Genomic DNA, 12,179 nt, shown 5'->3' on the forward strand with positions numbered 1-12,179 from the left:
GCCACTGTCACAATTCTAGGGTGTTTTCCTGGCTTTTGCTTACTTGGTGTTGAGATTCAACAGGTCAAGTGGTGGACTACCCCACTGTACAGGGCACAGCTAATAAGGATATTGCTCCTACTTAGGAGCTATGAAAAGCCTCTAGAGTCAATTCACCCTGGAGTTAGATTCACATTAAAAAAAAAACCCTGCACATATCCATATACAGAAGAAATTCCTCAACTGTTTTAAAACACTGTGGAGGTGGCCATCACCACCTGCCCCTGTAATGCAAGGGCTGCTTTGTCAGTGCTTTTGCCTCACACTCTGCTGAAAAGTTTCCCCACTTCTACACAGGGGCTTTGACAGCATGCCCACCGTGCTAAGACCCCAGCACGAGGGATCTCCCTGCAGTGTAATTCAACACTGCTCTCCCTTCATGCTGCTGAACGGCACCTCCAGCCTATAGCCAGCTGCGTAAGAGCTGGATTTCTGTAAGAAACTCACAGTTGTGGAGAGAGACAACAGGCAAACAAGTCCCCTCACTCCACACTGCTCCAGCTCCTGTCCTTCGCTCCCACCTCCACACTCTCCACTGCTGCACTGAAACCAAGCACCAACGTTGCAGCTTGCAATTAAATATCGTGGCATGATTTTGCGGGAGAGAAAAGCAGCACAGAAGAACGTCACCCTGAGGACTTCAAGCTTGCTTGATAAGTGGCAAGGCAATGAAGGGTGGTTGGGAATCAGTGGCCCCATGCCCTGCTGGGAAGCCCCTGGAGAGGGGCAGCTGCTTCAAGCAACAGTCACGGAAGCAGATGAGTGGCAGAGGATGGCACTCCCTGGTCAAAAGCCACACTCCCTCGTAATTATTCAGAGGCAGAAACTGGATGGCATTCATTGCATTGTTGCCTGTCACTGAATTACTCTCCCAGGCAGTACATGACCCTTGGCAAGGGGCTGCCCCAAAGTACCAGGGCAGCGCTGGCTGCAAGAGCAGCACGGGGTTCATCACGGAGCAAGCCTGGTTTTGCGAGCTGGAGGCACACGGCTGCTGCGCTGTTTGTCTCCAGGCAAGGACACGTTACAGCCAGCAAGCCCTACAGAAACCGAGCATCACGGCCTGGTTTGCAAATTTTTTGCTTTCTGATCCCCAGCTCACTTACTAACATGCCCCTGCGTAAGCACAGTGGCAGTGAAGGAATTATAGTAAAGTAGGACAAGATATGTCAAAAAGCCAATTACAATGGCTATTCCAAAAAAACAACCCAGGAGCCATCCGTATATATGGTCAAACACCCTTGGCAGGTCGTGGGGGGAGGAAAAGCAGAATAAATACAGTTAAACAAGCAAGAGGGACAGCTCAGCTTTGTGTAACATTTGAAATGCAGTCTCCAGAGGCTGAGGAAGCAGCATGACTAAGGCGCATGTTGAAATTCCTCAAAGGCAGGTTGCCTCGATGTGCAGCCATACCCAGGCTGACAGAAATGCTGCTAACAGCACCTAATTTGCTGGAGGATTATCACTTGATGTAATGGATGGAAACTAGATTAGATAGCTGGTAAACTCGCAACACAGATCATGACTGTAGAAGGAAATTTCTACACACTTAAACAGAACTTTTTGTTCTGCCCAGCTGTGTGCGGCCATAGATTTGCAACCCTGTGCCAGAAAGTCATATTCTACCACATACTGATCATTTTTCTAAATATTTGGCACAGTTAGCATAATTCTGAGTATGAAGATGTTGAGCAGAGACAGTCATGAAGTTACACTCAGTAATTGCACTTTCATATGTGTTTTGATCTGAGCATCAAAACCTTTTAAAGTGTAGTCATTATCCCTGCCTGCAGATGTGAAGACTGGGGCATGCAGAGGTCTGCAGACTGGTTTTCCAAGTGGCACAGAACTCCTCAGTCCCATTAATTTCAAATGACACAGGAAATTCCCCACCACTCCGAGCAACTAAACGGTAATTGTATTTTGCTCAAAGCCCTACACTCAGTCAGGAACAGAGCTAGGCACAGGACCAAAAGGTCTGTGGCTCAATCCCCAATACTAACTGACTAATTAATAAGTGCCAGCCACACTGGAATTGCTGTAGTTACCACTGGACTACAACATGATCTGTTGGGGAACACGGCAGCTGTTTAATGCAGCCAGGTGCTTCTGCACAAGGTGTTTGGATGGGATGTAAAGAAGGACATAAAGCAAATGAAACATGCTGGAGTAGCAAAATATGGCCAGTAAATTGAAGCATGCTCACAGCATCAATATCTCATCTGAATGTGTGCCATGGGATTTGCAGCATGCCTAAACTTTGTTTTCATTTGAAATTACCTCAAGGCAGCACACCAGCCTCCAGCCCCATGTGGGGACAGAGCCCAAACATGTTATCTGCAGGTACCTTCCAACCCACCGAGAAGGAACCTCCACAACTTGCGGCTTCTGTGTTAAAGACCAATTTGTGCTAGTTATTCAAAACCTGCTTGCAAATGTTATTTTTGACAAAATAAAAGGCAGGAACACCAAGTTATTTCTCTTCCACCCTCATTCACTCTCCAGCAACTTGTATTGATTTCTGCAGTGCAGAATTAAAACAACTCTTGTCTTTCAGCTCCTCCAGTTCCACTAACAGCTCTGCCACTGGTCATTCACCCACTTTTCCTGGGACTGAGCATTACCTTTTAAGACTTGCTCACCAATTTCTCATTCCCTCTTATTGGTCTAGAAAGAATTCCTTATCTCAGGGGAAAAAAAAACCCAAACCAACAACACCCATGCAAGTTTAAAGGGCCTCAGCCATTGACAGGAATAAGGAGGCAAATGAGAGCATTAAGAGCTGCAGTGACAGTATCCACAAGACCACTTCACCTCTGGATGCTGAGGTACAGGAGAGGCAAAAAGCTGTCAATTAAGTCCAAATCCTACACAGAAGTTGTGCAGGTCAACCACATCCCAGCTCTGAGCAGCCGTGTCCTTCACCAAGCACGCATCAAAGTTGCTCTTCTCCTGGGACCCGGAGAGATGCATCCTGCAGGAACAAGACCTCGCAGCATGCTGGCCTCAGGACCTTTTCTAAGTCACTGAAGACTGCCAGCCATGTACCTCCCCAGCTTGAAAGGAAAACAAGAGGTGGAAAAAGAGTGAAGAGATAATGCTCCCAAGGGGGAAGAAGACAAAGAGGCAGCACCACAGCACTGCTCCCTGACTCACACTCATCTACCTGCCCTCCCATCACAAAAAGGAGGTTCGAGAGGTTTTTTTATGGACATGACTGCATGTACAATAAGGAGGTTGACTGCCTCCTATTCCAAGATGAAAGTAAGCAAAACAACATTTAATCTAGAAACAAAATATTCATTCCCAACAGTGCCCTCTGTTCAGGATTAACACGTAGCCCCAAGAGAAGCTGCTATGAATATTTACTAACTCATCCTCCCAGCTCTTTGCTAAATTCATCCCACTGTGACAGCTCCAGGGAATCTCCTCTGACTTCCTATAGTCAAAAACAATGGATCTGGGCAAGATGGTTTTAATGAAGGAGCCCCCACTACTGCAAACATCTTCATGTCCTGCAACATACATAGAAAAGACTGAACCTACATCAGGAAAGCACTTTGGTACCAAGTAAGAAAAGAGGAACTTAGCATCACTAATTTCTGTGAAACTGTCACACTGCCTGACAGTTTGCCTTATTATCTTATTTTTTTCCTTGTTTCTTTGCATCTCACTTGTTGCTAAATCTTCAAGGCCTCTGCTGCAAGGGGATGCAAATGAAGACAAGCCCTTCCGCCTCGAGTCTACACACTGCTTCTGTGGTAACTGCTTTTGTCAAGCTGGGACCAAAGGTAAGGCAGGGGCCCTCTGTGCCCAGACACTGTAGGATCACCTTAACTTTGCCCTGAGAACAGAGAGGAAAAGACTTTTTTTTTTTTTTTTAATGGAAGACAGGAAAAAAAAATAATCCAGAGGCCAACCTCAACTCCATCCCGCAGGACCCAAGTGACAGCTCTCAAGCTTGATGTAATCCTTGCCTCTAGCAGCAGCTCCCCTCTTGGGTTGTATGAGGCAACACTCAAATGTGAGCCAGAACCTTTATTTCTCTGCACAGATGAATGAGGTGTCACCAAGATGACTAACAGCATCACATGTACAAGAAAAGGTGACAACACCTATAATCCAAATAAATACTCAGAATAGCCTCTGACTCTGGCAACAAAGCAGCAGATGAGGTTAATATAACTTAAAACAAAAGCTCTGTAATGCCTTGTTCACAGCGGAAATGAAGTTGTTAAGCAAAAAAGCGTGTTACTTCATAGACAGCTTGAAAAGCTTAGAATTGAATTTATTTTGCAGCCTCAGCAAGAGGTTTCTACTCATCAAGACACAGCAGTTTAGTTGGCAGGGTCACTGACACCTCTACTTAAATACACAGATAAGACATGGATCTAACCACATCTTAATGCCTAGCATTTCCTTGATCTCAAACAGCACATGGTAGCCCCCTTCTCCTTAAATGCAGAGTGGTCTTGATGCAAAACATCTGAAGCTGTCAGAGGAAAATATGTTTGATGGAACTAATTTCCCAGTGGAAAGCTGCTCTCCCAGTGCTATCAGCAGAATCAGCAAATTTTGCTGGAGCCAGAAAACAGTTCTGGCTCAAAAGCAAAAGCCAGTAATTACTAGATGCCAAGTTCATATAACATTAATGAGGGGGAAAGTCAGTAACAGCGAAATCACCATAATTGTAAAATTTATTTGGTTTAGTTTTATTATTTGAATTACTTCATCTTCCAAAGACAAAGAGAAGAGGAAAAAAATGGGAGAAAATAAAAAAAGTAATTCATTCTCTTGACAAAACAAGAGGGCTGAAAAAACCAACCCTACTTGAATTCAAAATGGAAAGCTTCATTACTTTTCCTCTCAATGGAAGGAGTTCATGGGAAGATCAAGTATAACTGGACAAAATGCAGACCCTTCCAAGAGGAGATGTTTTATCCCAGTGTGTGGTTCACCCAGGCCAAGCACTGCAGAAGAGAAGCTACTATTTCCAGAGGCCATCAGCATGGGATTTGTTTTCCAGATCAAGTAATACACATGCTCCAATCCCAGTTACACCAGTGTCAATCCACAGTGGCTATACTCGTTTCAGGAACACAAAGAGATGTTTACATGGTATAACTGTGTTTGCACTAAGACGTGCATGCAGGAGCAGTTCCCATACATGTGGAGTCATCACCAGCATTCACTGGAGCAGACTTGTGGCTCCTCTGGGAAAAGGGATCATGGCAGGAAAAACTCGGCAAATTTTCAACTCACTCTAAACATTACACAGGCCTTTCAGGCATAGATCACTGCTCTGAACTTCAAGGATTAGGAGTGAATTTTAGGAGATGTGGCTTTATATTTAAGTGATGCAGCACCCCAAAAATATCCAATTCACTATCTTTGGGCTCATCTACGAAGGATAATTTCAACAGAGCTATACCCTGGTAATATTTTACTGTATTTACACCTCTGTAAATTCACTTCTGTTTCAAAATAAGTAATTTTATTCCACTATAATGAAGTCAGATAATTAACAAAATAGACATTTTTATTCTAAAATGGGACACACATAGGAAGGCCTACAGAGTTTTAACCACAGAAAGAGATAAGCTGGCACAGAGCACATGCCATGGTGGAGGACCCTCCTTCAGCTATCCACCCAGCAAGGGTCTGGCTGGGGGTATAACTAGGCAGCTCCCCTGCACTTGGGTCTGCCTAGAGGAGACAAACAGCAAACAAAAAAACAGGCAGAGCAAATCATCTGCCTCTTAGACTTGCCACACACCTCAGTTTAACCTGAGCAATCTTTATCTTAGTGCAACCCAGAGCATCAGAAGACCTCTAGGTCAGCAGCTGCAATCACAGCTCAGGACTGGACCAGTTCCAAAGGCCACATCCATTTCCTGGGAATTGCCCACATGCTTTTCCACTACACTTGGCACGAACCCATAGCAACACCAACAGGTTTGGAGAACAACAAGCATGGCCTGAATCCAGGCAGATCTGGCAATTCTTCTCACTCTGAAATTCTCCTCGCTACCACAATTCATGGTTTCCATCAAGGTCTTCAGCTTTCTGAGAGGTTGCCCCACCACTTTCCAACCTTGGCACCTCTACAGGGAGAGCATGCCAAACCACTGCAGCTGATGCATTTGCTCAACACTGAGCATCATCACTCAACACTGCTAATAAAAACTCTTTTGCAAGAAGCCCTACAGAGTGTAACAGCTTAAGTGAGAGAGAGAGCAGAGCTGCATGATGCCCATACAGTTTCATACGGCCAAATTCTGTGAGTCTAGGATTGCTGTCAGGTTGTAAAATCTGGCAGACCGCTTCGAAAAGCAAAACAATATCAATCTCTGTCTTTAATCAAATTCTAATGAGGCTTTAGAGTCATTCTGTAAAACCCTTGTGGCTTCATCCTTAAGCTGTGCAGGACTTCTCAATCGGAGCTGAATTTTATGATTGCTGAAGTACAGGATCAAAAGCAGCAGCCCAAACTCAGAGCAGCATGACAGCGTGACAGCCAGAGAGGAGGGGAGCAGGCAAGCACAGCACTCGGGTGCAGCTATTACTCTCTCACTTGATGGGTGCCAAATCCACATCAACATATTAATGAACGAAAAAGACCCCATCAAAGTCTAGCAGGATTTGCTCTGGCTGTCCCATCAGTTTGATGAATGAACATTATCCCTTAAGCATTACCACCACAGCCTTCAAGCAATCCTAATTCCCCACCACACTTCACTGGAGGGTCAGAACCTCTATTTTTACATTTTGTTTAAAAGCAATGGCCTGTATAATGAGTATTACCAACAAACAGCAGCCCATAAATTCCTGAGAGCTGTGTGTGGAAGTCCTCATGTCTGACAAAGCTTGGATGCACCGTAAAGTAAGAGTATCACACACAGGAATATATTAATACTCTGCATTCAGCCAACAGACATAACAGCCCTTCAACCACAGAGCAGCTCAGTTGCACGCTATTTAAGTGACAGCTATCCAGTTGAATTTCTTTAGTGAAAATTAAGTGCCAGTACAATAGATCATGTCATTGTAGGTTTGGACAAAAAGACTCTGTAAGGTAACGTATTAAACTGAACAGACTCAACCTGGCACTGAAAGATGGTCCTAAGACAACTTGATAAATACCAAAACCTCCTCTCTGAATGACTGAATTATTTCTGATGTGGCAAGCACAAGAGCAAGCACTTAATTTTAAGCAGCAGAATAGTTCACCTGATTTCAAGTTATGCACACCATACAGTTTGCAAGATCAAAACATTTATGGGTAAGTGAACAAAAGACAATTCACATTACTTTTAACAGTTACTCTATTTTAGTTTTTCTACACATCACACATGCATATCACAAACAACGGGGAACTCAATGAAAGATCTTCTAATTTTCTGGTAATCATGCAAAACCAGAAGATTTCCATCTTATTGGGATATTTCTCCTTGATGTGTGTGATTAAGTGAAGAAAAATCCCATTTCCAGCCATAATCATAGTTTCACAGCTATGGAGCAAAACATCCCGGTACACTGTTCTGAGGACAGAATAAAAAGCTGATGTTTATAGCCCAGCTGTTATAAACCCCCTCAAGACAGACTGCTGTGATATTTTTACCTTCCCATTATAAAAATTTAAGTAGCTCTGCCAAAACCATGAAAAACCACCCCCCTGCTAAGTTTTCCCCAGGGTCCCACTCCTGCCAAATTGCACCTGCAGCAAGATAAGGCAGGAGAGAAAGGGAGATCTTGCAATGGGTTTTTACTTTGTTGCCCTCATCCTGCAAATCCTGCACCACAAAGCATCTCCCTTTCCCCACGCACCACAGGACACCTCTGCCCATGGCTGCACAGCAGCAAAATGCCCCTATATACTCCTACAGCTGTTTCCAAGGTAACCAGCACAGAGCCGTATACAAGGGAAGGAAGCAAACAGCAGCAACGCAATCCTGCAATATCGTCACTTTTTGGAGCAAGTCTGAGTTGCCCCTTTCGCCAGCTTCTTTCCAGTTGCCCCACAATTTGTGCAAGGGGTAGGTAACTCACTTCACATTTTATAACCCCATTACATCAGCCTTTCTTAAGGTTTGGGGTGGTTTTTTTTCTTTAATAAGGCATCATATTGGAGTTTTAAGGTGAGAGTCAAATTTTCTGGTTTTACTGAAAGAAAACCATCTGGGGGAGGAAGGGGAATTATATCAACAACCTAAATTTACACTCAAACTCTGAATTCCCTCCCAGTAGAAGGAGAAAAATGTCTCAGGTTTAGCAAAGGGTGTCTGCCCACTACTGTGACCCATGTTATACAAGTCATATGCATCTAGATAACACTTATTTTCATCAGTAAGGATAAAAGCATCTCCACTGCTCAGTCTGCAGATACAGTTTATCCTTCCTAGGCATCCAGTTTCTACATCCACTCAGATGTGCCAAAACCCCCAGAGACTTTCCCACCTGCCCACATACATTCATGCTCCCAAAGCAGAAATTAGCCTTTGCTTCTTTTGCTACTGAAAGCCTGGGAGCAGCAAGAACATAGTCCAAATCCTGCAGTCCTCACATAAAGGACAGCAGCACGAGGGAAAAAATTGGGATGGGAAAGGGTCTGGCATGGCCAGTTAGCTCTCTCCACTGCCCCACAAGAGAGGGCCATCTCTCAGGGAGGTAAATCAGCAGGAGATCTGGCTGCACAGCTCTGTACACACAGCTATGGACAGAACTGCCAGGCTGTATGCTCTAACCTCCACTCCCAGGTCTGAGACAACACCACAGTTGCACAGAGAGAAGCAAATCAACCTCCTGACTTGGGAGTAACAGGGCCATTATCAATACAGGCTGGAGGGAACACATTTTCCACCAAGAATTTCCAAGCTATTAACATTAATCCTTTTTTTTCCCCCCCCGCATGGAGTAAGGAGTAGCACACCCCATGTACAACCCTCTTGTAGTGGGGAACACAATACATTACAGAATGAAGCACTTCTCTGAAGCGGTCAGGAGTCACCCCCATCCCTCAAGGGACAGAAATTTTAGGGCAAAACATGCATAAGAAAACTCACTGTGGGTGGCATTTTGAAACGACAATCATAGTTCAGCACAGTTCACGTGTATCTTGCATTTCCCTGTGTGACTTACCACTGCTGACCTTTTGAGTACCAACTGTGATTAATGAAGCTTCCAACCCAGCACTGAATGGCTGCAAATTGCAAGAGATGCTCATCACATTAATATTCAGTAACCAAAATATACCACTCTTCTAATCACAACTGTGCCTCTGCTGAATGCCAGGACATTTCCTTTGGAAACCTGAGCACTGTGGTCCTCAGAGGAAGTGAACACACTCATAGGCTAGAGCATGCATGCCCTTGGGAGAAGCTCCCCAGCTTAGATACCTGAAACAAAAACTACCGCATCTGCATAGGCATGGAGACACAGACATAACTTGTTTTGAATAAGGAAAACCAGAGGTCAGTATTTCTTCATAGATTGGTTGGAGGTAGGCTTGCAAAAATCAAAATCTGAACAGAACCCTGCAGAGATTTCCTGGCAGCGTTATACGTCACACGATGCAAAACCTTCTCTAGCATCCAGTTAAATCTTGTAACCATACCTGTTAACACTGCAGTGACACAAAAACATTACCAAATACCTCCTCTGCTATCCCTGCAGAGTTATGTGCTGTAATATGACCATCAAACTGGTCACCTTGGGGAAAGGGGAAAGAAGTTCCCTACAAACTCAGCATATTCTTTAGCAGGCATATACCTCCTCCTCTACACAGCGCATCAGCTCGAGCCTGCAAGATTTATTCCTCCAGACAAACCATTCTGTGATTAACTAAAAGGTAACTGCCAGAGACCGACTACTCTTGAGCCACCCATAAAAATAAATGCAACGTTACTAGGGAAAATGCCCAACGTACTTGAAGGGATGCACACCAGTCACACACTCACTGCAGTGCTGGGACTGAAGTCAGAGGGAGGGCAGAGGAGGAGGAGAGGCATTACGTAGACCCCCAGAGACAAGAGCCAGTACATACATATGAAGTCACAGAGAAAGTAACCTGGCAAACACACTGACCCAATACAGCTGTACCGTAGCAGTGCTGTAACTGTTTTAGAATGCCCCTAAAGCCACCCCTGGTCCAGCGGTGCAAGAGCATCCCCGTCAGCTGCAGCAGAGCAGCATCACAAAGCACTGCGCCGTAACAGGGCTGAATTCACACCGACAGGTCTCAGTGTGTCAAACAGGGGATTGATTTCCCCTTCTACAGGACAAGATTTTTAGCAGCTCTATCTCTGGTGAGCTGCAGTCTCTGAGCAGAAGCCATGGTCCCAGAGGGGTCTAACATCAGAAATAGATGGTGTGCTACCAAAGCAGTGGGAGCAAGGAAGCAGCAGCAGAAAGACTCAGCAGCTTAAGGGCTCTGTCCTGACACCTTACAGGGCGTTTAACAGCACAATTTCTCTCCATGCTTATTAGCCAGCAGGACCAGAGAATTCCCTGATTTTTGCATTACTCACACCAAGTGATGCAACAGTGCCACTTCAGATATTTTGTAAGTCTGCTTACCAGCCCACAACCTAAAGAAGCCAGGGAAAGGGATGCAAAAGAAAAACCTGCCGTTAACCACTTGCACCAAAACAGCTAAGGTTAACAAGACACACATTCCTGCTTACTTCTGCCCATCCCAGATCACTCCTTTACCTGAGTCTTATGAGAGCACATGGGAACTGCACTTCATTTTGTAGACATAAACTTTCCCCACCACTCTCATTCCTGTTCATCTATAAACGCAGGAGCTGGAGAGCAAGGTTTAAACCTCCCTTATGTTGTGCCACCTTGTGGAGGTCTTCTCCCGACTGTCATGAGCTGCAGGTCCAGCGTTTATTTAACATCACACTCGTGAGCACGTAAACAAAATAATTCACAGTCACTGTGAGCAACAGTAAGCAGCACAATAAGAATCAGGTTACCGCGACGCATCCTCTGTGCAATTTTCAAACCCTTTAACCCCCAGTTGTAGTTGGGCACTAGGGATAATTACCAGCTGAGAACAGCAGCACCGGTAGCTTTAGAAAGTTAGAGCTCAGATGCTGCAAACCCCTCTAAATATCCAGAAAGGACCGCGCAGCCACCGCTCGCACAGGCTTGTCCCCACCACTGACAGGAGGGGGGGAAAAAAAAGAAAATAAAGCAGAGACCAAGCAAACCCGGGGATGGAAGGACAGATTTGCTGCAGCAAAGTTTACCGGCACGAAGAGCATCCCCCCTCCAGCCCCGTCATTAGCGGAGCTCCATGCCAGCAAAGAATTGCCCCCCCACCAGGGACCCCCCCCTAAAAAAAAAAAAAAAAAAAAAAAAAAAAAGGCAAAGGCGAGGTGGAGGATAAATCCGAGCCCCTCCAACCCTCCTCTTCCCCCCGGCCGTGCTCACCGTCCTCTTGCATCCGCTGCAGGCACAGGGCGAGGCTCTTCCTCCAGCCCGGCATGGCGGCGGGGGCAGCGCTGCCGCCCCCCGGGGCAGCGGTGGGGTTCAGAGGCCCGGGGGGGCCGGCGGGAGCGGCGCTGCCGAGCGCAGCCGGGCTCCCCGGCGCTTTATTGCCGGGCGGTGCATGCGGCGGCGGCGGGGCCGGGCCGGGCGGGAGGTGGGAACGGGGAGGGAGGGGGGGAAACGACGCTGCCCGCCCCCGCCTGCGCACAGCCCCGCGGGGCGCAGCGCCCGCCCGCCCGCCGTGGATGACGGGGGGAGGCAAGACCGGGGGCGGGAGGTGTTCGGAAAAAATTAAATATATTTTTTTTTAATAAATTTTCCCCAGGTGGGGTGTGCTTGGACAGTACGCTCCCCCCCTTCCCGCTGTCACCCAGCGGGCTCTGACCCACAGCGGCGTTTCTGGGGTCACCAGCCGCTGTTGAAGAGCCCCAGGGAGGGAGGAAGCCCCCCTGCTGGTCCCGGGGCGAGCGGGCGCTGCCCGGGCACAGGTGTGCTCGCTCGGGCGTGGAGTCAGCCTCAAGTCGGGGGCTCAAGAACACAAAGTTGCACAACACTCGGGCTGATCTACTTCATCTTTTTCACCACCGCTTGCAACCAGGTGAAGTGCGGGAGGGACTGAAAAGCATCTTTGTAATCTCTTAATA

General features: G+C 46.4%; 1 protein-coding gene across 1 annotated transcript in view; it reads right to left on the reverse strand.

The window, feature by feature from the left end:
- The window catches only part of GRIP2 (glutamate receptor interacting protein 2), a 293,425-nt gene extending 281,825 nt beyond the window's left edge, over positions 1-11,600 (reverse strand). The window contains exon 1 of the mRNA XM_074835669.1: positions 11,479-11,600. Within this exon, the coding sequence (XP_074691770.1) occupies positions 11,479-11,533 (55 nt within the window). The 5' untranslated portion in view covers positions 11,534-11,600. The remainder of the gene's footprint in view (positions 1-11,478) is intronic.
- Between the last annotated feature and the right edge of the window lie 579 nt (positions 11,601-12,179).

This window comes from Strix aluco, chromosome 11 (genome assembly GCF_031877795.1).
Source record: "Strix aluco isolate bStrAlu1 chromosome 11, bStrAlu1.hap1, whole genome shotgun sequence".
Lineage (NCBI taxonomy): Eukaryota > Metazoa > Chordata > Aves > Strigiformes > Strigidae > Strix > Strix aluco.